At 40.8% G+C, this 27263-nt stretch overlaps 1 protein-coding gene across 1 annotated transcript; it reads right to left on the bottom strand.

The window, feature by feature from the left end:
* Nucleotides 1-5407: 5407 nt before the first annotated feature.
* Nucleotides 5408-26848, bottom strand: RAB38 (RAB38, member RAS oncogene family). Its single transcript, XM_054223842.1, has 4 exons — nt 26829-26848; nt 24583-24845; nt 16003-16283; nt 5408-5560 (listed from the first exon to the last, which is right to left on the bottom strand). The coding sequence occupies exons 2-4, from the start codon at nt 24785-24787 to the stop codon at nt 5408-5410; spliced, it is 639 nt and encodes a 212-aa protein (XP_054079817.1). The 5' UTR covers nt 24788-24845; nt 26829-26848.
* Between the last annotated feature and the right edge of the window lie 415 nt (nt 26849-27263).

Below are 27263 nucleotides of genomic sequence, written 5' to 3'. Positions count from 1 at the left end.
GCGTTCCTGTGCCACCTGCTCTGGGTGACCCTGCTCTGGCAGGGGGTTGGACTGGGTGATCTCCAGAGGTCCCTTCCAACCCCTGCCATTCTGTGATTCTGTGGAACTGAGCTACTACAGCTTATGCGAAAGCTCATTTCCTGGAAGAAACCAGGCAAATATCAGACTAGAACAACTTTCTCCTGCTATTGACATGAAGAGATGTCTACCAGGAGATGTTCATTTGCTCAGCTTCCACTCTGGGGAGTCGCGCGCTATGGCTTTGCTCGGTTTAATATCTTATCTTTGTAAACTATTGTTACTGCGTTTGAAACATAAAACATGGAGATTCCAATCTTAATTAGGCAGCTGATGCACTGCCATTGTAAAGGAGATGCTTTTCAGGAAATGAGTATTCCCAGATTGTGCAGTCAAAGATATTTCCTCGTTATGAGCTGATGGGTCAGTGTAGCTACGACAGTGCCACTGAACGCTGGGCATCTGGCTGTGGCTCTTGCAGCACCTCCAGCCACAGGCTGTGAGAATGTCAGGCTGCGTTATAAAAAAAGGCAACAAAACCAGAATTTTATTTTCATTTTGTGGCTGCAGAAAAAATAAAAGCTGTAAAGTAAACACTAGATTCACACTGCAGGCAAGCACTTCATTTTTTTTTTCCTTTTTTTTTTTTTAATTAATAAAACAATCTAATATTTCTAGAGAATCATAAAAGGTCAAGTGTGCAACATTGCTGCAGGTAACAGCTTGCCCTGACAGCTGAAGGCAAATACAGTTCCTGCACCCTAGACATGCAGCTGCCCAATTTGCAAATATAGGGCATTTATTACCCATCCAGACTTCCAAGAATTGAGCGTGTGGCTAATAATGAGCCCCCAAACTGATGATACATCTATTTGTGAGCCAAAAACTTCTGCCTGTAAAATTAGACTTTGAACTGAGGTTCTTTGAAGAGCTGGATCCATAAAAGCTGCATCTGGAATTGCATATCAAATAGGATGATGAAGGGAGAAAAAGTGGAAAGTTTCTGTCTCAGATTTGTAACTCTTTAATCAATGCCAAACACTAACCTGGATGGCTTAAAAGAGAAGTTGTACAGAAAATAATCAATCTAAATGAAATTATTAATATGTAAGTATAAATCTCAGAGACTGGCTACATACTAGGAAAGCTCAATTAGTTTGTGGCTACTTGTATGTGCTTACTTTGGTTGATGAATTAATTTTACAAAACACTCATATTCCATGTTTTGTCAGAAATATCATCTTTTATTACAATAGAACCTGCAGTCACATGCATAAATATTGGTGCAGTAAAATATACTTTCATTGATTGTTTCCTGGCAATTGACATAAAATTGCATTTCCCACTTCTTTACCAATTTCTCTTCCTCCAGATGGACAAGCTGCTTTAAGAAGGAAACCAAAACTGCTGTTTAAACGTGCACCTTCTCCCTCCCTCCCCCTTTTATATGGTCAGGTAGGTTAAAATAGAAGCCAAAAAAAAAAAAAGTCTGCAGATAAAATATTGATGTACAACAATTCAAGCTGTATACTCAACAAACTGTTGGGAACAACTATTCCTGAATAGAAAAGTTAAATGAAAACAGATAATCTAAAAAAAATGGTGCCTAAGAAGAGCAAAGCCTGACTTGCAGAGTCCAACTGGCTTTCTGATGAAAGCTCAACTTGGTCAAATAAATTATGATCTTTCTGGAATAACAGAGTAATATTTGCCTTTCGCTCCCTCCATTTCCCTACCAGTAACATGTATGTGCTTCCCAGGGTATTTAGGATCATGAGATTTTGTTTGTAGGGAGCTTCAAAGACAGAAATGAAAGACATCCCGTCATTGCTGGTGTTGTGGTGAGTTGGTAAATGATGTCTTTGGGTGGAGATGCTCAGACACCATTTTTCAGGAGTGTTTTGGGCTGATCCCTCATGCCCAGCACCTCAGCTGTGCATCTGCCTGTGGTTCCAGGTGCTGGGACACCCAGAGGGGCATTTATGGAGAACTAGAATGAAAATTAATTTTAAATCCACTTTGCAGTACCTTTGCCTACTTGGACGGCAATAGAGACTCATGTCTTTTATTACTTACTGCAAAAAGAAGGGAAAAATGTTTCATTTTGAAATGGCCATGCAATTAAGGAGCTTGGTCCCTAATGGCCAGCAAAGAGGACATAGCACAGAATGTATCAATAAAAAAACAAGGAAATCCAACCTGTCAGGGCCTAACACAGTATAATTAAATTTTACATTTGTTCCTGAAAGTGTATTGGCACAAACTGAACTCATTAATTCTAAATTAAAACATTTATTCTGGCCTGCCTACAACAACCGCTTCTAAGAAGGCTCTGTTGGCTAGATACCCAGGTGGCGTTCACACATTTATTGCGTTATAGAAAGAGACTTGAGAGATTCTTATCGCTTCAGTACAAATAAAAATGAACATTTGGAATTATGTAACCTCCTAAGGAAGCCTGATTCTTCATGATAGTCTTCTAGTTCTTACGGTGTAAATATGTATGACTTTAGAACTTATACCTCACATAGTCCTTAGTCTAGAAACTGGCCAAATTCTCTCCACCATCTACCAGAGGTGGAAAATGTGCCCCAGAACTGTGAATGCAGTGAAACCTGACATGACAGAAACAAGGGGAGCAGATGATGAGTTCATAATGTAAAACAGGCTTGTACAAACTTGCTTTTTTATTTATGTGGGGTTTTTTTAATTAATGTTATACCAGATCTTTAGCCATAGCTCTCAAACATTTGTGAAAGTTACCATTATGCTTAGTGCGTATTGGCTGGAAGCCACCAAAGACAAGTGATCTGAAGATAACTAAAACACATTGACAACTTCTATGTTTGTTGCAAGTTGAGCAAAAAAACTTCCTCTGCTTCACCTGAGGCATACAGATTCATAATTAAAGCACGGGGTTCAACTCATAAAAATTTAGCCCTTTAGAAGCCATCTGAATATCTAGGTGCTTGTGTTTCTCTCAGTATTGGCTCAAAGTATGAACTAAGTGTTATCCTTAGTAAGGCATCCATACAACTTGACATAAATAATGCTTTAAATTTGAAATAGCTGACCTGGCACTGGTTCTGAACTGCAGCTCTGCTGTGGAGATTATTAAACTAGTACCATGACATCTGTTGCAGCCACAGTTTCTGTTTGCAACCCATCTGCAGCTAATCTAATTGTCCCATGCGGCCACACGTTGCTTTATAACCTCGACTAGGTTAACTGAGGTGGAATAAATGAAGCTAATTGTTGCAGCGCAGGCAAGCCCTGGATAGAATTAGAGCATTAAGGCATTACAGCAACCATGTATTTATGCTAGAGGGCACTCATATTTCATTCTGAGCGGTAATAGAGCTTGGCATTGGTATGAGATATATCTTCAAAGCATAGTGCCAACAGTAACTTTCAAGGAGTGCTGTGAGGTAGGTGTGTACATCAATCCCTATTTTACAGATGAGGAAACTGAGGCAGAAAGGTTAAGGTATTTGACCCAGATCACAGCAGGAGTTAAAGGATGTTTAACACAGTCGTCAAAGTATAACACTGCGATCAAGACAACTTGAAATTTACTCTTCTCGAAAAAGGCCAGCTCAGGATATATATAGATCCATACATCTATGTGTGTGTGCAGATTAATTCCAGATGTGGCTTTTTATTTTTAAAAGCACAGACCTTGCTTTCTTATTCTAAAACTCTGTGATAAAAATATATCAGTTTCAGGCTTTAGGACGAGCACATAAAGCGTTACGTCTCTGATTCCGGCTCTCCTCTGCATTGCCTGTATAGTAACACATCATTCAGTAATAGGCTGAACTTTAGAGACCCACGAACCCCGTCGGTCTCACAGGATAAGGTCACCTTGAGGGTTTTATTTTATTTTTTCATCTTTCCTAGCCTTTCAGAGTTTCACTCCTTCATTTCCAAGTAAGTATTCCGTGAAGTATTGCAGTGGTGTCTGCAAACATGAGGTGTCATGAGATCCTGCCTCCATCCCTCAACGCTGCTAGACACCTCTAAGGACAGAAACCCGTCTCAGAAGACAGTTCCTGCCAGCGAGAGTTCACAGCTTAGGAAGGAAAAGGCCGAGTAGGAACAAGAACAAGGAAGGGATTAGTCTATGGCGGGAGAGAAGCAAAGTTTGTCTTGCAGAGGCTTGCAGCCAGATGTCAAGACTTCTTGTCTAGACACACTTGTCTGAATGACTCCACCAGCCTGCTTTTTTTTTTGTGAGACTCTGAAAATCAACCATTACATTTCCACAGTACAACGCAATGGATTTCTGCACATATTCCAGGAGTGTTTCTTAAGATTATTTCATTTTGCTTCCTGTGATCGTTCATACAACTGTGTTTTTTAGAAAAACGTTCTCAGAAAGCAAATACCCTGCGACTCAACACAGATGAGCTCCTGAAACGTTCAGCTTTTACATGATAGCACGGACAGGGAATTTTCCCATGAGAATCAACCTAATGGAGGGATGTATGCAGGGACTTATAGAATATATACATTTTAAACACACAGGGACAACATTCATGGCATGAAAGACGGAGAGGAAGGAACAAAATCAACGAGTGCTTTTCAGAGGAATTGCTGGCTTTCTAGAATAGGTGACCTTTCTGAAAGCTCTCAGCGCTTCGCCTATTAGACTGTATGCCTCATTCTCTGTTTTGTCACCCCTCACCCTCAACTTGTTCCATTCCGCTTCACCTGAAGATGATGCTAACACCTAGGAGAGCGTAACTCTTCAGAAAGGGTCAGCTAATACTATGTCAGGGTTCAGTCTCAGAAGGTCAGATGTTCTGAAGAACTGAATGACATGTGATATTGCTTCATGTTCAGTCCTGCCAATTCACCCAGGAGACCGAACTTGCAACGGCAATATTTCACTGTGAGTGTTCCTGCTGTGTCTGAACAGCTCTATTTTCATTGTCATCATCATCTTCCTCATATGAAATAAGATCATTCAAGTGTGAGGCATGACAAAACAGTGCAATGGTGACGGTTGCCTGGTCAGGCTGTGGAGAAGACAGGCTGGAGGACCAATGGACAAGTAGGGTATTGCTGCAGTCACATCACAAATAGGAGCTTTCAGAAACCACATTGCAAAGAAATAGGTTTTGATATCACTGGTGATGCTACCCAACCAGGAAAACACAGCCGTCACCATGAGTCTTATTTTACCAGTAGCCAAAGACAGCTTCAAATAGTTCCTATCAATGAACAGCTCATAGCAAATTTTACCTGTCAAAAAATTATGAAAAAATTTAAGTATAATTTTGAGAAGATGGCAATCTGCTTATGGACAGTCTGGGCAGGCTGGGTACGTTGGATAAAGTATACATTGTGAATCATCGTTCAGCTCTTGCAGCAGTCTGGAAGTCTCTTAGGATTTAAAGCAAGCTGAACAACTGACAATCTTGGAGGAATTCAAGTGTGGTTTTATAATATCTGGTTCAATGGACTGGACTGGATCACTCTCGCTATCAATTATGTGTTTCACCAAGCATCTGGAAGCTTCGTTGATGTTTATATTTTCCTGCAAGTGAAAGAGAGGTTGATTAGTCAATGTTAATTACACCATGCTGCATATTTCCTGTGCATAATTAAACTTTTCTCTAGGCAACATCAACAGTTTACTTTCCTTAAAAAACAGCTTTTAAAAATTGACTGTATTAATAATGCTTACTGTAGTTTTTAAGTTAGTTAGGGTTTTTTGTATATTATGATTCATATCTCCTACAGATGATACACAGAGATCACTTTAAATTACCCCAAACTCTTGGTGATTTGATTGCTTCAATAAACTAAACAAATAAGTGCCAGAGGGACGTTAAAGGCAGACGCCTGAAGTAACACTCCAAAATCCATATTTTACTGCTTGAGCTAATGGTTACCCTGATTTTCAAATTATTTATTTCCTATCAGAAATTACAGCCATCAATAGCACTTATTTTTTAAAGCCGTTTCCACAGTTTCAGAAAGATTTCCATATACAATGCTCATAATGAAACCTCTGATGAACCAGATTCATTGAATAAATGACACAATCTCAAGTTATTCACAAAGCAGTAAAAAAATTTCTACATGATTCAAAGCCCCCTCCTATTTTTTGTTGAGGGTGACTTATCTCCAATGTACTGCTTCAGAAGAGATACATCACCGGTGGTTTCATTTGTAAGACAGAAATCCCCACTCCAGGGATTTAGAACAAAAGGCAAAGCACGTCTTTTTCTACATGTGCCTTACTTCAGCAGCACGTTTGACTTGCAGCAACCCTTACTCTGTTTGTAGAATAAGCAAAGCTGAAACAGTCCGATCAGGGAGACACAGCCCAGCACAGAGTATAAAATTAGCAGTAATACTGAGTAAGGATTTTTTTTCAATGACAGCCACCGATATGTTTGGAATGAAAAGTCAGAATTTCTTGTATAAAAGGCACTCTTCCACTCTAACTGATATCATTGATCACTTATTTTGTATGACAGGAGATAGAAACCTCACTGTAGCTTCAATCTGCTGGCAAATCGTATCTCACATACGTACATATAGAAATGCATACAAATATATACGTATGTATTTATGTATATGCACATTCTACTCTTGCTCCATAAAGATTATGTTTTATTTGCACTGTAAGACTGACCCAGGTTTCCAAGATGAATCTGGAGCCTGTTGTACTGAGACCATAAACACCCACACAGAGTGCCATGAAGTCTACCTTCATCTGATCCTCAGCATCGACTCAGCATCACTGATAAAATAACCTGTAAAATTTGACATGTGAAACCTTTTTTTACTGCCTGTGTATGTTCAAAAAAGTCAGATGAGTTGTTAAATTATGCAATTCAACTACAAGAAAAGGAAACTTAGGCACATGTGTGTGTGTCTTGGTAGAGATGGTACAATTACATGAAGATCAAAAGCTAGAATAACGCATTCTGTGAGGCTGATTTCTAATCCCCTTGCAATCAATGGCAAAGCCCCACGAACTCCATCGACCTTCCCTTTGCACCACAGTAAAGAGTTGAAATCTGGGAATCTGACTGAAATGTTAGTTAGTGCCAAGATTTCACAGGTTTCTTCAACTACACAAGTGAACTTAAATATTTGAACTGAGACCTGTAAAGAATATCAGTCGGTTGTAAAAAACCAAATCTTTAGACAAGTCATTTACATACTAACCCCTAGAAAGTAATACGGAGCTGGGAATCAGCTCTGTACTGAGATGTTAAAATGTTAGTGTATCACATGGCGCTCTCAGACCAGGCAAGCAAATTCCTCAAGCGTGCACCAAAAGTCTTTCTCAGAACACTGTGAAATTTTATTAGAAAAAAACAGACAAGGAAAAATATCTCTCAGTACTGCTTAGAAAGCCGAAGACCAATCTAATTGCTAAAGATTGCTAAGTGGACAAAAACACACACGAAAAAGTCTTTTCCATTGTGTTTTCCATTATTAATGGACTGGTAAGCATTTCATTTATCCATGTGCTGCTTCTCTCTTGGGATGGCAGCATGTATTTTTTCAATAATGTCTTAGTGACTATCTGAGACTGTGCCCAAACTGGTTAATGTTCAGATGTATTAACAGAAACCCTCTTTGTCAGAGGCTTAAGGTCATCATTTTATAAGAGTGGGAAAGGGGGAAGGAACCCCAGCCCACAAAAGGGTGAAATGGGTATAGGTGGACATCCCTAATCCCCACTGGTGGTGGATGGAAGTCCATGTGCCAGACCCAAGCCTAAAAATTCAGGAGGAAAAAACAATGCTGTTTTACTTCAGCCAGAACTCAAACCACAGCGAAATTGGATTTTTAAACCTCTTTTTAAACCTCTGTAGCTTTTTTGGGGAAGAAAGCCAAATTTGAACATGCAAGTACTGTGTTGACATAAAAAAAAAATCAAAATATTGAATATTTGGAATATGAAAATTAAATGATTCTTTTTTTCTGGATTGCTCTTTCTCCATTTTAATGAAATTATTTGCCAAATTTGACCTGTATTCCTTATTATGTTGTTAAATGCATTTTGGATTGACTCTGCTGTTTCCCTGGTGGGTGTCTGCCCAGGCCTACTGAATATCTGTGAAATGGGATTAGATACAGATACAGATCGTTGCCGGCTCTGGCCATTCCACCTGAAAAGCCTTCTGCTTTCGGTCCATGACCACCTTCCTCTCTGCCGGGGCACCATCCCTTCAGATCCCTGCCAAAGTTTGTTACCCAGCTCTTGCTCCTTCAAGCAAAACGTGCTGGTTTGCAAGTATTCACCGATTATTAAAATTCTGCCTTTTGTTCTGCATGAGAGGAATGGAATAAAAAGTCCTGTCTGCAGTGTGTGGCAGATCAGAGAGGCATTTTCTAATCCCGAACATTTCTATGAAACGTTAAAGCTGTGGGGACGAAAATTGCTACAGGGGGAGAAGGGGAGCAAGAGAGGAAGGGTGACCCTGGCAGACAGCACAGCTGGTTTTGAGCTTGTGTCTACCTCCAGCCTTCTCCTGGGGTTCAGATGACAACAGGCACATGGTACAGATGAGAAGCAACATGTCAAGTCACTCGCTGCGAGGAGCCTGTGCTGGTGCCAACAAAGCACCTCCTGCTGTCCCCTCTCTGTGCCTTGACCGCTTCCTTTCTGATGCTACTACTGCCTGCTGCTACAACCCTAACCCTAGGCTGTCTGCTCCCTGTCCTGGATCTGTATCCTGCTCTGTCTAATGAAATATCGATTTCTGCACCTCTCCTCCTCCAGTGTGTTTTGCAAAAAAAAAAAAAAAAAACTAACAAAAAAACCCAAAAAAACAGAAATCAATATTCTGCTAGGCAGCGAAGCAGCTGCAGACGGTAGAAGGTGATCTGCTATCCAAACACAGACACCCAGGCCCCTGGTAATTTCAGAGAGCAGGAGGTGTTGAAAGGCAATCGAGGGAAGGACAGAGAAAAAGGAGCAGGTGAAAATCCACCCAACAAATACAAAGAGACCAACAAGCGAAGCTTAAGAGAGGAACAATCACAGACACTCTACCAATTGTACTGAAACATGAAAACAACCCCAATTACGCTTAAAAATAAAATATGTTTCAAAAAAGAAAGAAAATATAGGTGAGACAACAGAGTGAAATAATGTATTTCAGAGGGTGTCTATGTTGAAATGCCTTAACTGTCATCTCCCTTGTGGCCTTTGTTCTACACAAAACACCACAGGATTGCTGCAGTTCAGACTTTTTTCTTTTGCCTCCTCTCCTCTCCTCTCCTCTCCTCTCCTCTCCTCTCCTCTCCTCTCCTCTCCTCTCCTCTCCTCTCTTGTCCAAGTTGTGAATCCAGCCCCAAGTGACTTCCCCTGCGTCAACCTGCCAACGTCTGCCAGAGCAAGGACCTGAACCCAGCTCTTGCGATGATCTCTGACTAATCGAACCGGTCTCTCTCTTGACCCCATCAAGAAGGAATGCAAAAGTGAAAATCAGCACATGCTACTCTTTATTCTATTACCAAACAAAGCAAGGCAAAGAAAATAACTCTGAGCAGTCTCTGAAAGCCAGAGAGGAACACTGGAAGACACAAATGAAATTACAGTCTGCTGTGTAGATCGATCTTCAAATGTACGTTTTCAAAGGGCAGTTTTAGGGAAAGGAGAGCAACTGAGGGCAGTGAAGTAGAGCTGCATGATTTAAAACCTTTGAACCTATTGCTATGGGAAATAACGTAGTCTTGTAACACAACGATCAACTGAAAGGAAAATAAATACTTTATTGAATGTGTCTCAAAGCAGCACATAAGCTCAGCAAGCTTCTTTGCATTCTGGATTGCCTTCCCCCTCATCTGTCAGCTCTAATGCAGACGCAGAACATTAACATTTAGAGCATTCCATTTTAATATACGAAATAAATCCTCTCAGACTAGACTGGCTCTTAGCTCTTTACAGAAGAAAAAAGGCCTCTGCTAGTTTTATGAGCCTGTCTCACTTCCAAATGAAACCCTTCTTTGCCATGCAGACATCTTAGGTTTGTCTGTCTGGTTGCCTTCTGGTATAAAAGTGCTCGTTTTCTACACTTGGGTGGTTTCTTCCTCTGGCTGAACCTGGTGCTTCTGAGTCTTGCCTCGAAAGTCAGTGTGAAGAACAACGTGTATGCGGGCATAGCTGCCCAACGTGGGCACGTGGGCAGGTCTGAGCCAGCACCACTTAGAGATGTGACCTTAGACTCCACTACTGCAGTTAAAGGAAATCAACTTGCCTTCAGTAAACATTTACAAATTCTGAAATATTCAGGTATTAGATGGGCACCTAGTGAGAATCACATCGTTTCCACATTTTATTTCTATGATGCGCTAAAATCAGGAGCAGGGGTATGACTTTGAAGACGTTTTGACCTGCAGTCCCCTGGAGCACACAATCTGAGGGAATGGCTCCATGTGCTCCCTTAGCAGAGCTCCCTTGGAAGCCACGGGCAGCAGAGCCTTATTAAGATGTTGTGCCATACTGTTGTTGTTGTGTTTCTAGGAAAACACAACCTAACAAGTTAAAAGCCATCCGGATGCACGAGCATGAAATTCATGGACGTGGACTGCCATGACTGCAACCCTGAGAACAAGGTAATTTATGTAATTGAATTCTTGGAGCTGGTTGGATATTCTGCAACAAAATTGTTGGACTAAATGACCTCCAGAGGTTCCTTCCGACCTCAGCATTTCTGTGACTCTGAATTTTCAGCTTTTGGCCAGCACTAAATAACATATTTCATAAGAGTGATACAGAGAGCTATAGGACAGCTCTAATACCTGCAGGATGATCTGAAGCAAATCCTCTTCTTTTAGTCACAGGAAACAAACTCTGTGGAGGATTCTGCACAGAGTGACTGTATATCTGCACTGAAAGCTTCTGCCTTAGGTGTCAGCTTCATTTCTTGGCTTATGGCAGAAGCTGAAATATTTTCTAAGGCTCTATGCAGTGAGATTGGCTAGGCGGTTTTTTTGAGTGAATTAAAAAGACAATGTAGGGAACTAGACAACCCTAACTGGGTCTGGAAGTCTCAAATGGATTGCTTTGGTTTCAGTTACCAGATCAACAGATTAGCTGTAGTGTGTCAGCCTAATTCAAATACATGTCCAAACCTCGTTTGTCTTTATGGAAATCAAAGCCACATATCCTGTTCCTCTGCAAGTCTACAGAATAGCTTGGGTTTTTCATCTTTCGTAATAATTGTCCAGTCAGAAGAACTGAATAATATGATTTAAACAAGGGCTAGAAGAGCTTGGTTCATTCACAGAGCTCATTGGTAAGATGAACAGAATTGCTGTTCTTGCTTTGTGGAGGAAGATGATGGATCAGGGGAGAGAGTGGCTTTCTGAGGGTCACCTGGTAGATCAGTGGCAAAGAGGACTCCTGATTCTTAGTCCAGCGTTTGGGCACTATGACACACTGTGGACTGCCTGTCAGACAAAAGCTGGAGAAAGGACACACCATCCGAGTTTCCGAGAGGAAGAAAGACTCTGTAATTTTTCCTGGTCCAAATAGGATGTGTCCAAATAGCCCAGAGCCTCATTGCTCATGCCGTCTCCAGGCCATGGTGCTCAGCAGACAAGGGGCTGTGTGCTTGGCCTAGTTTGGTAAGGGTCTGAAAAGCACAGCTACCAGCCCTTCTGGGCAATTTGGACAAAACGTAAATGTCTTTTCACCTAGTTCTGCATTGCTGACAGCAGAATTACAGCAGGGAAAAGAGGAACTCAGGCATGATCACGGCACAGCTAAGGTCAGTTTTAAGGTATTTCAAGTTTTTTCGGATGCGGGTATTTTCAAGCACATTTAGTTTTGCCCGACTTGTCTGTTTTGATGCACAAGTTCCATTTTCATTATAAAGTGATAATAAGCTTGAAATCGCTGCTTTTCTAATCCAAGTCAAAAGCTCACCTCTTTGAACTCGGAACGGTGGTGAAAACAGTTTAAAGGCTTGGAAATGGCCGTGGAGCTTTCAGCTACTCTGGCCACATGTGGGATAATTAAATGTGTGACAGAAATTTCCTTCCTCCAAAAAAAAAAGCATTTTTCACAATAGTTGTGGTAATGAAACTTATTAAAGGATTTACGATTAAGGTTAGTTTGTGGCTATGTGGGGACGCGCCTTTTAGGGCAACGAAGCTGGTGAAGGGCCTGGAGAATAAATCTGATGAGGAGCGACTGAAGGAGCTGGGACTGTTTAGTTTGAGGAAGAGCAGGCTGAGGGGAGACCTCATCACTCTCTACAACTACTTGAAAGGCCACTGTAGAGAGGTTGGTGCTGGTCTCTTCTCACAGGTAATTAGTGATAGAACAAGAGGGAATGGGTTCAAGCTGCAGCAGGGTAGGTTTAGGCTGGACATTAGGAAAAAATTATTCCCAGAAAGAATGTGTTTAAGACTCGTTTAGATGTGGGGTTGGGGGATATGGTGTAAGGGAGAACTTTGTAGAGTGGGGTTGATGGTTGGACTCGATGATCCCAAGGGTCTTTTCAACCTAAACGATTCTGTGATTCTATGATTCTTTTAGACTGCAATCAATATGAACAAACCAGGCAATCATATGTAAAAGAGACCAGGGTCTCCACCAGATATATGCTGATACGCGTAACTTATGACTCTCCTGCATTGTGCTGTTGCCCCACAAGGCCCTTCTTACACGGCAAACTATCAGAACAAGTGCCATCTTTGCAGGGAGCAGAAGATTGGAACAGGCTGAATATTTCCGTTAGATTAACGTAAGAATCAAAACTAATATGTAAGAACGCATTAGGTGGCTCAAATGTTTTATATTTAAGTTGTTAACTTAAGAAAAACAGCACCAGGGAATAATATAGTGATGTTTTTTGGTGTAATCTGCCACTGCTATAGACAAAAATGTCAAACCATTGACAGTTTGAAATATGGTAGGAACATATATAGCATGTTACTTTCTGCAAGGCAACCAGAACTAAAAGATGAATTTTTATAAATAACCACCTTTGTTTTTCCAAAATGCATAAATCATATTCAGTTTGCTCTGAAGGCTATAAGATTTCCAAGCACGTCTCCAGAAAACCTCTGGAGATCTAATTATTCCAGGATACCACAAAAAAGAGTTATTACTTATTTGAACTGCTAAAACTGCTAGCTGCAATATGATGACTTCGCTGTCACTGTTATTCTGCTTCAGAAAAAGAGTTTCTATTCTCTACAGCAAACATAGCTAGGTTCTTTCCCCAGACCTGAGTTCAATTATTTAAAATGCCCTAGGCTGAAAGAATACTAGATACATGTTGCATCCAATATTTTAAAAAATATCAGTAATAATAACTTTTGTTCAGAAAAAAAATGTGTAGGTTCTGGTTCAGAATGTAGACCCAGTGGGAAAATTACTTGGATTTAACTTAGCCTAAATGTCGTGATTCTACCATCTTTAGTGAAATTACTCTTCTTTGCATCATTTTAAAGTCAGGAGCCTCCAGTTCTGGGTGGAAATTAGGTGTGGGGATTGCAGAACAATAGATCCAAGCCTTTAGTCTATAGCAGCAGAGAACAGACTGGTAACAGTCAGGTGTCCTCCATTTTCACCACTCCCTTCACCGTGGCTGTTGAAGACAAGTCTTGTCATAGCTGGACTTCTTCCTGTTCCTACATGATTGCACTGGAAACCTGAGGACTGCTTGAGTTTCTGAGTTAAATAAAGTAAGAAGTATTTTTGTTCAAAATAACTGAAAATCCTAGTTCTATGTGGTTTAGAAAAACTGGTACTGAATTTCCCTCTGTTGTGACTTTTTTAAACTTTTCATGTCCTTTATGCTTCCATAGTTCTGCCCAAGACTGGGTCCGTCATCACAGTAAAACCTCTCTGCCACCTTTGAAATTGTCTGTACATTCATTCTCTGCCATGACCTGCAATGGCCCTTGGCACGATAAATGTGGTTGCTCTTTTTAAGAGGTGGACAGGTGCTTGCTGTGGATTGATGTGTGGAATTCGTTGTACAGATTTCCTTCACATAGGCCAAAGAGCAGTGACCGGCTGCATGACTTTGCTGATCCGGACCTAGAATAATGAAACTATGGCCCTGTATTGTTTAAACAGTGTTCCATCCTGTTCTCACTCATTCTCTTTGAAGTATTTTAGATGCAGGCATTTCAAAACAATCTGTTATTCATTTCTCTCCACATGACTTTTGTGACGGATTTGCCCTCAGGTCATAGTTTGCAGTGAATTGGTTCTTATCACCAGGAAATGTAGACTCACGTACATGTCAGAAATGAAGAAGAAGTAATTCTGAAGAAAACAGCCATACACAGTGTTACACATCATTATTGAACTGGAGCCCAAATACTCGCAACCAGACATTTCATGTTAGGTGTGTCCTGAAAGACAGTTGGACACCTAACAGTATATTAAAAAGAGGCAGAATATGTAATTCTTATACCAATAATAATAATTTGTCCTGTAACAATCCCCTTAACGCCCCACATCTTCTTGTAGCTGCTATTCTAAATGCTTGCTATCTATATTTTCTTTTCTTTTTTTTTTTTTTTTTGCCTGGAATAATTAGCTTTCTGCCATAATTATCACAAAGAAGCTGATGTAAGAGATCTTGGCCTCTTTCTTAACGAGAACTAGACACAGTCCATAGTAAAAGTTTGGTTATCTTAGAGAGGAGCACTGGATTCTGGTGGCCTCATCCAGCAGAAATCATCAGAGATCCACAGATCTGAATTCAAATCAAGTCCTGCACATGCAGGAACGTGAAGTACCCTGTTTGTAGAGCAAGATAATTTACACACTGACCTAGACCCAAATGTCTCTCTAAAAATTGCATTTTGAAGAAACAGTGACTGGTTTTGAGACCAATCCAGTAGGAAAGCAAAGACGCTGACCACAAAGACATCTCAGCCCAGAGCTCACGCAATGCTTGAGGCAGACTAGGACATGCTGCTAGTCCCCTTACTTCTGCTGATTACAGGTAGGTCTTCTTTTAAGTACTAATGCTTAAAGGAGTCAAGATCAGTAAAGTAAAATACAAGTACATACTCCAAAGGTTCTTAAATAACTTTCCTGAAGTGCTTAAGAGAAATTAAAAAATTGAATGTAGCATTTTGGCTTTCAGTCTACTAACAATCTAGGTCAGACAAGAGCCAAACTTTTCACATTTAAAACATCCGAACGTTCTCCAAAGCTGTTAATGATGGCACTAGGTTTCATAATGAGAGAATACAATAAATATAACATCCACTGAGCTGTTGTGTTCAAATCAATATTTCACACGCCAGGTCTCCAAATCTTGCATGCGGTGAGAAATCTCAAATCGATGTACAGGAGCACTGTACCCTGGGCCTTCATACTCAGAAAGTCCCAGTGCCCTTTCTGATTTTTATCTCCATTTTCTTAAAGGCACTCAGGAAACCAAGGCAGGAACTGAACCTCAGTGCAGCTCATTCAGCACTTTGACCACTGACCTTTCTTTCCTCCCCAGATATGTGATTTTTTTGAAAAGGCTTTTGAGAATGAGAGCTTATAACAGTAAGCATCGTACAAGCTCTACGATAGACTGACTTTTTTCCTGGGATCTAACACAATCAAATCATTGTCTCAAATCAGCATTTCTCAGACAAAGTGGTTATATAAATACTTAGAGATAATATTCACTATTAGGAATGATGAAAAATATCCTCATATCATTCATAAGAGCTAGCTTTTGCGTCTTGCCAAAGGTCGTCTTCCTCCCCAGGCTATGACGCAGTAAGTTGTTGACCAGTTACATATTTTAGTGCTGGCCTATCATACTAGACCAGCCGCATGTCAGAACGTTGCACATAATTTGCTTTGCAATAAAAAGTCAAAGCCAAATAGAAATGTATTAATTTAAAAATTCACCTTTAAGTAATTCCACCAAGAGAAGAGATTTGCAAGGTACACATTTTGACTGAGTGAACTGTTTAGGAACCAATTTCTCTGTACTTGGAGAAGCATTTAAAAAGAATTGGAAACATTACCTTGGCAGATGTTTCAAACCAGCCCACGAACCCATTCTCTTTGCAGAACTGATCCATCTTGATGCCGTTGTTCATAAGAACATCTATTCCCTGGTCGCATTTGTTTGCTAAGAGGACTGTCGGCACAGGTTTGCCATTTGGAAGAACCAACTTAGAGTCCAAATCCTCTTTCCATTTTGTCACTGCTTCAAACGTTGCAGGTCTTGTAACATCAAAGACAATAAAGGCCCCCATGGCCTCTCTGTAATATACCCTGGTCATGTTTCCAAATCTTTCCTGACCTGTGATGAAGAAAGTAGGAGGGGGGAGGAAAAAAAAACACCACCTTGTAATAATCACTGCTTCCAATCTAGCTCAATATTTCACACAGCAGGTTTTCTAAGAGAACATTACTGAAGGTAGGACTCCATTTTTTAGGTCTCTGGAAAACTACTCTTTGTCTAAATAATTGTAAGTACCATGCTAGACTCAGTTGTATGAAAATGCAAGAGAGTACAGCATGAAAAAGGAGTTTTAAAGCAAACATCCAAGGAAATTTGATAACTTTATGACAAGCTTGAACTTCAGTGTACACTCTTATTAAGCTGCCAAGTTTCTAGATCTGTGGACAGTACCAAGGGTCTTGGTGTGCGTTATAGGACTTTAAACAGGAGGCACAAAAGATCTAGGTACCAGATTGGAAACTCCTGGGAAACATATGGTATTATGTGTGAAACATCTAACACAACTGATCTGCTCAGGCATGAAGAGGATCCCGCATATTCTCATGCAAGAGGTAATAATCAACAGCAACATAATTAAGCTCTGGAACCATACCAGGCATAAGAGTCATTATGAATTCACTTTTACTGGCAAACGGAAACACAGGGGTGATAAAGGTGAATTTAAAGCCTTACATACGTGGAAAGTGTTCTAAGAAATGGCACAGCAATGGCGATATGAAGAGCTGAATTGCTCCAGTGAAAAGATCTGGGAGGAGAGGTTTCACTCTAGATCTGTTCAGAAGATTTATGGTTTTATTTGCTGAATTCAAAGTGTTTTCTGGGAAGTTATTTACAGTATTTTTGTGAGCTAACAATATATTCGTATACTCAAATACGGACATTTGTAAATATCTATCATTTTGTTGTAAATATCTATCATTTTGTATGATTAACAGTGTAAAAATTAACACACCTGATGTCAGGATGTGGTATGTTGGTTAGTTATGCATTTGTTAATATAAATGTTGTTTTCATGGGAAGTTTTAAAAAGAAATGTTCCAAGAATGGAAATAAATTACAGAGAATTTTTCTTGAAGAGTGAAAAAATAGCATTTCCATTGATGTCTACTGCTGAGCTGTGATCCAAAAAAAAAAAAGAATTTTAAATTGCTGAAACATCTCACAACAACAGCAGTCTTTAAGCAAGAGAACTCTTGTATTTAACCATATGCTTCCATAGCTGAAAAAAGTGCTTTGAACATAGACAACATTCACTGGAAACCCGTTTCTAGCCTTATTTTCTCATTGTGCATAATTTTGAGTAGGTTAGGAAGACAAGAAGATCGGCAGTCTGCCTCTGACCCTAAGAAGGTTACCTGTGGAGGTTTTATCTGATCGAAATTGCGCTGTCAAATGTAAGGCTGGGTTGGGAACTGAAGAGTGCTGATTACTGGGCTTCTAGACCATTCATTTAATGGAAATAGCACTGAAGGCACATATGGGGTCAACACCATCTGTTTGTGATGTTTATCTTTGGTTTTATGCCCTAGCTCTTGCAGCAAGGAGAAAGTCATTCACATGATACAGAAACCAAAAGTGGATGTTTGTCTTCTCCAAATTCAAGTTAAATTTTTTCTCTACCTTAAGCAAACACTGCATCCCATTGATAAAACGAGATAAAAATATATCATTTCTGGGAAATACAAGGTCATATTGAAAATTTCTTATGGCTATGCTTTATAAAAATGTCTTATGATTCCTATCAGTGAGCTAAATCAGAGGAATGGCTAAGTCATGTGCTATTCAATAATCTCCTTGTTGAGAAATTTTTTTTCATCTGCAAGAAGGTGCCTTCAAACCAAAGTCAAGGTCTGATTAGAAACTTTGCAGTGAGGCAAGCAACAACATATGCAATTAGGTTTTGATGCACATTGTACTTCAATGATACTTTGTACTTCTCATGCAAAGTTCTTGAGATGCCTGCACTGTACATGAGATGTAGATGGTGTAAGAACAGCTAAACTTGGGCCTTACACATATTTATTGGGACACAGATCTCTGAGATAGGTGAGACATGTCGTAGAACACAAATTAAATTATTAAGTTGCAGCATAAAATCATTCATCACACATAAAGTTACCAGAGAAATAAAAGGCTCTGGTGACGATGTGATCTTCTGTCTAGTAGTGGCTCACAAAGCTCTGACAAACATTATGACACTGATTCCTCCCTCTGCTTCTAGCTGCTTTTGCAGTTACTTAGGTTTTTTACTGCACGGAAAAGCCACCATGTTTGTAAAAGCAGCTTTATGCAGGAGGACAGAGCTTACCAATTTCCGTATTCAAACACTTCAATGAAAGAGAAAGAATGGAGCTGCTGGCTGAATAAAGTGCCTAAACCCTTTCTGAAGTGGTCTTCTTCCCCATCAGTTGCGATTAATATATGAACATACCTGTCATAAAGACAGTATGCAACTTCGAATGGAAAAAGAGGTGGTTTGTAAACGACAGACTTTTAGCTTTATGTCATTTGCATAATGGCTTTACTTTTATTCAATTTACATTATGAAAAAAATGATCTCCAGTGTTTGCATTGTGCTTGGAGAGCTAAATATTGTGTCTAAGAATGCAGGAGGACTCTTTTTTCCAAAGATTCTCACTTATGTGAACAAATGCCTATCTTAATAGATGAGGTGCCTAAAAATTTTTCATTTATCAGAATCGCTCATGAAAATAGGCACTGTTTGATGTATTAAAGGTGTCAGAACCTGGCCTTAGGTTTTCAGCAACACAATGGCTGAGGCAGTAATTAGTCTAGAAAATAGATCAACCATTAGGTATTCAGCGGTGTCTCGCAGGCAGCCTTGAACATTAGAATCTGCTTTATTGCAAGAAGGACTGGGGAAGGTGGGTTTTGCTTTTCATTGGAGGGGTCAGAAACTTGTGAAATATTTTTTTGATCTGGCCCATTGTACTTGACTGCATCCCTTGCAAGGCCACTGGCATCTGGTGGCTGTGGCCTTTGCCACGAGTCTGATGGCCTTTGCCCACAGAGACGGCGCTTTACATTGGGGTTCCTGCCCTAATTCAGGTTCTAAAAAAAATTAACTGGGTGTATCTAAGATTAGGGTCCCTTTGTAGTCAGAGACGGAGAAGAGATATCTAGAGGGCATCTTCTCAGCAAGGACAGACATTGAAGAGTAGTCACATAAGCTTCATTATGGAAGTATTTAATCTTTACCCTCAACCCCCTGGCAAGCCCAGCTTACACTCAGATGGTTCTGAACAAGATGCTTCATTGTTAAACCAGATGAATCCTACCCCGCTTTGGAGTGAACCCAGTGAGACCAAGGTGCCAAAGCAACAAGATTTCCACTAAAGGGAAGGACTCCCTTGTCTGAATGGCACCTGCCTGCACATTGATCCTAATCTCAGTGGCCCCTATGCAGCAGGGAAAGGTATCGTTTCATGGGTTTAAAGCAATTGACAGCTGAATTTTCAGTTTATAAAAATGCACCCCACATAAATTTGCCAGCATGACTTGTGCAGAAATCTACAATTTTCACTAACCACTATCATCTCTGATAAAGCTATAAAAACTAACGATAAAGTTCTAAAACTCAGATAATTTCCACCATTGCACCCACAGTATCTGAAATATATTACAGAATAAAAATGGATTAAAGCTGCCTAATGCCCAGTTTTACAATGGGTTTTACTTCTTCCCACCATCCCTCATCTTAAGAGGCAAAAGCTTCTGGGGAACCACCGTGCTTTACAGAGGGCTTCTAGCCAACACTGAGAAGGTGGAATTTGTGAACATTCAAACATTTTTTACCTTTCTCTTCACCTTTCTGAATTCTCACCCTTGAATTTAAGTCATTGTCTTTATGGATTGAAACTCGAGCCAGCCTTGAGGTGGTGTTCACCACCGTAGGATGTGGAAAAGCTGGCTGTGAGCAGGATCTGGCCCAGCGACCCCCCACAAACCTAGACTGAAACAAAACCACCACAGCGAGGGACTTATTTATGTTTGCAGAACAGTAATTTCAAGGTAACTCAGCCTAGAAAGCACCATGACTATCTTAGTTACGCACATGTACCACAACGCTTAGCAGCTGGACTGCTGAGGACGTGCTGTGCCTGGCATTAGTGAACAGTCTGCTTACTCCTTCTGGAGCATAACAGTCTTAAGAATTTTACAACTGCAGGGACATTTGCCTATATCTGTGCAAAGACTGCTGTTTCCAAAGGTGAAAGTTGCAGGGAAAGGAAATTAAACTGTTCTTTTGCCACTGGTATTGTGTGGATGTGTCCAATGCGTCGGTCCAACCCTTTATGAGGTGAGATTATAGAATCATAGAATCACAGAACGGTTCGGGTTGGAAGGGACCTTGAAGATCACCTAGTTCCACCCCCTGCCCTGGGCAGGGACACCTCCCACCAGCCCAGGCTGCTCCCAGCCCCGTCCAGCCTGGCCTTGAACCCCTGCAGGGATGGGGCAGCCACAGCTTCTCTGGGCAACCTGGGCCAGGGGCTCACCGCCCTCACAGGAAAGAATTTCTTCCTAATATCTCATCTAAATCTCCCTGCTTTCAGTTTAAAACTGTTACCCCTCATCTTATCACTAATCACTCCCTGATCCACAGTCCCTCCCCATCTTTCCTGTAGCCCCTTTGGGTTCTGGAAGGGGCTACGAGGTCTCCCTCGAGCTTTCTCTCCTCCAGACTGATCCAGCCTTGTAAAAGCAAACCAACGCCTTTTCGGTAGCAACGAATAAAGCAGCCCACACGTACACAGAGGGAGAGATAACGGTGACGCTGACATGGCTGTGAAAAACTGGCAGGGGACGGGGGAGGCCCCGAGGTGCTGCTCTCTGCCCTCTGCTGCACCTGCAGAGCTGCTCCCCACAGTAAATCTGCGGCTAACGCTGGTCTTCAGACGAATCTCAGGGCCGTGTGGACACGAAACATAGACAGTAGCACTGAGAGCAGCCTTGCAGAGAAGTGAATGGGAAATACAGCTGGATCGGCTGTCTGCAATAGTTGGTTTCTTCAAAATCTGTCCCAGCCTGCACCTGCAGGGCCACCCCCGCCACAGCAGCCTCATTCAAAATATGACTAAGAGTTTCTTTTAAAGCTTTTCTCCTCTCTGTTAACGGATTTAAAGGATACTCATACAGAGGCAGCAGAAAAGATAAGGAAAAAAAATAAAATTGAGTGAGGAGCAAGATTTAAAGATGTATGACACAGCAGTAGAGGTGATGACACGCTTCAACAGGGACGTGAACACCAAAACTGAGAATTTGGGACATTCAATTAAATAAAATTGTTGGGAGGTAATTAAGGATGAGGAGAATTTTACCATGTATATCTCCTCCCGCACACAGTAGTGAAAATTCAGTCCCTTGAAACTCGGGCACTTCACTGAATCAGACATAAATTGATAGGTTTTCATGCTGGTGTGTTGTTAGAGATATCATGACATTATAAACCATGAAGTTTTGTCTAATTATTCCTGTCTAACACCCATAGCTTCAGGAATATATTATCTGTTAAAAAAAACCCAACCAAGTCTTAATGTAATAATATCTGATGCAGAACCTACCTTATCCTTGAATTAATTTTTCTAGAGCTAGTTTTCCTTATTGTTCAGCATTTATCTTTCATCTAAATAAATACAGTTTCAGCATTTTGCTATCACGTCTTATTATCATTTTGTTTACCAAATTAAAGAATACAGAAACATAAACTGCTACAGAATTATAAACTATATTTAACTCTGCAATTAGATGGCACTACATGAACTAAATTTGCTTTTTCTTCTTATGTCTGTAAAGGTAAACAAGGGTAAACTGCTTGGCCCTACCACAGCTGGAGCATGTCATGAAGTCACCCCCCGTGAAATCACCACATAAGTAAATCCTACTAATAATGTAGATAAGTTTGATACTAATTTTACTCAAATCATATTTGAGAAAATTATTTCTTGATTGTTAAACAATGTACTGCCCACCGACCCACACTGCGAAGTGCAAGGAGGAGCACTCATCGCGCTTAGCAGTAAGTTCACTTGCTGTATAATGGAGGGAGAGGAAAGGATGTAAGAGCTAAAATGATGCCTGATATATATATATATACACACAGACAAATAGAGAGAGAGGCACACGCACATACACGTATATATTCATACATGATACATTTGCAGCATTTACTTCAGTTCAAGATGCCCTAAGTGCTAAGCCAACATCCTTCAGCTTAGTTAGAGACCGAAAATTTATTGCTTTGCCCCCAAAGCTAAACATGACCTAATAACAGAGGTCCTACCAAAACAGAGAGGACATTCTGAGACCAGAGCTTATATTTTCTTCCCTCTTATCGTCGCCTATTTGTGTTTTGCAAGTGATGATATGTAACCAGCCACTTCCATTCTCTCCATATTTCCAATCAGTTTTACTCCGCTTTCATTTTTAAGCAACCTTTTTTCTCAGCAGGCAGGTGCCTTATTCGTGATAACTTCTATGCCAGCACCACGCTGATCTGAATTCAGTGTGCTGCTTACAGAACTTGTTTTCTACGTGTATCTATCAACGGCTAAAGCTCCTTACACAGAAGTCATTAAAACTGAGACAGCAACTATTTTTATTGCCGGCCACTGTCTTGACCTTCACAGAGACGCTTTGAATTGAGCAATTCATATGAAATTTAGTACTATGCTGTAATTCTCTCTGTCACGTGTGATAACTCAGAAAGCATGCTAGTCATTCAGTACTACAACTCGGTGTAATTGCTTCTGCAGCCTGACTGAAAGCTACATCATATGATCCGCCAGCACATGATTAGTAGTGTAATAAATCTCTGAAACAAGGCACACCAAATACATTCTTTCACTCCCGATGCATTCAGAATTTACTATTAAATGCCTTTTCTCATACAGAAAAGTTTTGCTGGGTGTGCATGTATTTACTGTTATAATTGGTCACCGGTGAGCAATAGAAGCAATGGCTTCCCTATTGTTCCAACTTTTAATAAGGAAAACTGAGCATATATGTATTTAATATCATAAAACCACAAGACCATACTGATGTGTAAAAAAGCGGAGGTGATGCATGTTTTGCATAAAGTAGCGTTGTTGCATAAGTTTTAGTACCTTGGTGCCAAATTCAGAGCTGAGACATGAGGCAGCTCGGCGTAGAAGAAAGGCACTCCCTCCGCCGATAAGAATGTCAAGAATTTTCTCATTTCACTAGTTTTACTCGGTGCCGTTCCAGAGTAGATCACTGAGCCCACAGCCCAGGCCGCAGCATAACAGCTGACATAATGCTCACCTCCCTCCCTTACTTAACAAACCTAACTTCTAAATTTAACCGAGTTTTAAAAATGCCCTTTTTGCTGTAAGCTATTGTGTTCTAGCTGTACTTGAGTTCCCGCGTACACTAAATGGAGGATGATTACTTATAGCGTGCGAAATGTGCCATCAAGATAAACTGTTATGTTGCAGACTGAATCAAAAGTGATTAATTCCTAGCAAGTGGGGCGGCAAAAAAAAAAAGGTTGTGGTTTTAATTGGAAGCCAAATATTAAAACTCTGAAGCACTGAGAGCAACAATGTCAAAGTCTTTATTTTTTAATTATGTAAGCATGGAAAGATAGATGGACTTCTATTCTTTTTCTCCCAGCAGAGAGTAAGTAATCTTTTTTTTTTTGCTTGATATTGGAATAAGGACAAGTAAACACGAGTAAATGCATTTTAGCAACCAGGATTATTGCCAAATAGAAACACTTCTCTCTTCAAAGCATGTCAGAAGTTGTTTACATTTCACTGGGCCAAACAAAGGAAGGTAGAAGAGAGAGGAAGGAAAGGAAGAAGGAAGGTATTTTGATAAAGTAACTCAGGGATACTTTTCCCTTATTTTTTAAACTATAAAAATAATTTTAACCATCTTACTGAATCCCTCATCTCTTCCACCAAGTTAAATAGATGTAACAAAAATTCTTGTTGCTCTCCCTCCCATCACAGAGCTCCCATCACCTGTTCGTCTAATGAGGGAAGCTGAAGGGCAGCAGCTGCAGGGGAAGAACTGGGGCATTTGGAGAGAGGTGTCCACGTCCCCGCACGTGTCTGAGGGCTTGGGAGAAAAACCCGACAGGGCAGGTTTCACGCTGGCACTCCTTGTTTGGGAGTCTGCTGGCCTTAGGGAAACACCAAAATTTCAATCTGCCCTTCAAGTTTTCTCTCCTCAGCCTCCTGTCCCTCCCCGCGCGGACACAGGTAGTTTCCAACGTAAAGATTGTGTCCGAGGTACAGACAATGAGTTTGGGTCTATACTTTGCATTGTCTCTGGGTGGGTTATGGAGCAAAGGGTTCTCTGTACTCACCCGCAATATCCCAGAGCTGCAGCCGTACCACAGTCTCAGCATCCCAGCTCAGCACCTTCAAGGCAAAGTCCACCCCGATGGTGGCCCGGTAGTGGGGGGAGAAGTTCTGGTGGACATAACGTTTGATGATGCTGGTTTTGCCCACTCCCAGGTCCCCGATCACCAGCAGCTTGTAGAGGTGCTCCTTCTGACTGTGCTTCTGCATCTTTCCTGTGGCTGCGGCTGCTCCCTGCGAACTGCTTGCATGCTCTGCCCGAGGAATCCTGCCAGCCCGAGGGGGAGAGAGGGAGTGAGGAACCAGGGAGGGAAGGAGAGAAGGTAGGTGGAGGCTCTTTCCCTTTGTACGGAAGCAGGATCACCAGGTCCAGCCGGCAGCCCTGCTGGGAGATGAAGTAAGCAAGGGACTGGGGAAAGAAAGTCTCCCAGAAAGTTTTGTGCGAATGTCTGCAAAGGTCAGCACAAGGTGTGGCTGGGATTAGTCTGGCTACTAAAGGCTTTGCAGGAAAAGTCATGCAAAAGCCCCTGTTCCCTGTTTCGCGCCTCGCTGGAAGGACAGGGTTTCTGTTGTACACTAGTTTTACACACTTTCTGTGATCAATGTATCACCCCATGCTTGTTTCCAGACGTCTTTAAAATGCCAGTCGGTGCAAAAAAAAAAGCAGAAATCTCCTTTCGGAGGTTTCACGCCTCCATTGAAGTGCAAAAATTAAACCAGTGTAACTTTAACTTTGGATGCGATTTGGTTTTAATCAATGTAAGTCCGTGTGAACGCAGTTATATCACTAGGAGTGGTAGTTATAGCAACATAAAGCATCTTTACATGTGCCTGTGCTGGGAGGGCTGTGTGAATTTAATTACGACAGATAAGTATTTTTAAGTTTCATTAACATAATTGCGATTGTCTGTACCTATAAGCATGCTCACATCTGCTGAATGCAGCACACAGCTCGTGCTTTGTTTTTTCATACAAATGGACTAAAGTGCAAAAAATCCAGATTTATCCCATGACTCCGATAATCAGAAGTTATGAAAGCGTAACAGCATTAGAGCATATGAATGCCAGTGTCTCAACGGTCCTCTATTTTCCAAAATAAGTGATAACAAACTTGCAAACAGCTGAACGCGTTTGAGTAAATCATTCCACTGACATGATTGAACCTATATTTTAAATGAAGAACACGGTGACGGTTTCAACTTGGCAGCTTAGCTGGAGACCCCTCGAGGTGTTTGATTCTTTTAACAGTTTTGATAGCAAACCCCCAGAATTTTAATACTGTGTGAAACTCATCCGTGGATGATTTTTACATTTCTTGATGATCTTGATAAAACGCAAAACATATTTTACACTTAGTGAGTTATTATTTGATGGAGTTCTTATCTGAATGCGCACTGAAATGGCATTAGAAATTTGTCACCTATCCAAAAAGCTGGATTTTAGTAGGCAAAGAATTCAGAACACTTATGTTATGCAATCTTTTATAATCAGTCTTCAAACTCAAAAGTTTGTATATATGTATACACACAAAGTGGAAAACAGGCAATTTGAGGAGGAAAATGTCTTCTTTTCCTTGAAGCTTTTTATTTTTAATAAAGGGTCTTTTCTTAATAAGACAAATTCTCTTTCCCAAAACAAGCTGTCATTTGTATCCTTCTGTTTGAAAAAAAAATTTTAAAGGGCTTAGCCTTGTTAGCTACGGACATCATAAAAAACTACAATTTGAGAATCAAACTAGTGCACTCCAGCTACTACCTTTGCATGATTCAAGCTTATTATTGTTGCTACTGTCCGTGTGCGGTCTGTGAGTCTTACCTTCGCAGCACTGCCGTTTTCAGAGAGCATCCAATGCCCAGCGCTCCTAAGCACTCATGATTCCCCTCTAAAGTTAAAGATTTCCCATTTTTAGAGCTTAAAAATGAACAGGCTAAGAGGGTTTAGTAATTTATGAAATGACAAAATTGGTGTTTTAGATGAGGCTGAAATTACATCTGATCTTTTATCGTTCTTCGATGATGGCCAATGCTCAGAGACCAGTGCATGGAAGGTCACTGTGAGCAGATATTACGTAACTGGAGGTCTAAGGCTATTAGTAAGTGTAGTTAGAGATTGCCCTACACCCAGAAGCATGAGGCTTTATGTCTCTTCCAAAGTTTTTGTTAGCATTAGCTATAAATAGCTCTGGATAATTGTGGTGTTTGTTTAGTTTCCAATTCTTTGAATACAGCTAAATTCTTGGCCCCAGCAACGCCCTGGTACAACAAGCTCCTCATAGGCTTAATAAAGGTCACTCCAGGATGGCGGTAGGGTTACAAGCAAGGTGTTCAGCAAGGTGTTCAGATGTGGGGTGAGCATGCAGGAGGCTTCATTGCATTTAGAAGGATTATTCATTGAGCTACAGTGAAGCATGGACTGAAGCATCTTGACGAGCGAAACCTGTACCCAGATCTCCTAAATCCATGGTGACTTGGCTTTTATAGATGCCTCTTGCTGAATGCTCCCGAAACAGAATCATAGAATCATAGAATCTTCATGGTTGGGAAGGACCTTTGAGATCATCGAGTCCAACCATACACACACAAAAAAAACCAAACCACAAAACCCCCAACAACCTACAATCTCTGCCACTAGAGCATGCCCTGAAGTGCCACATCTAGATGTTTCTTAAACACCTCTAGGGATGGTG

The sequence above is a fragment of the Rissa tridactyla genome, chromosome 1, assembly GCF_028500815.1.
Source record: "Rissa tridactyla isolate bRisTri1 chromosome 1, bRisTri1.patW.cur.20221130, whole genome shotgun sequence".
Taxonomy (NCBI): domain Eukaryota; kingdom Metazoa; phylum Chordata; class Aves; order Charadriiformes; family Laridae; genus Rissa; species Rissa tridactyla.
The sequence above is the reverse complement of the archived record's forward strand: the minus strand, read 5'-3'. Positions and strand labels throughout refer to the sequence as shown.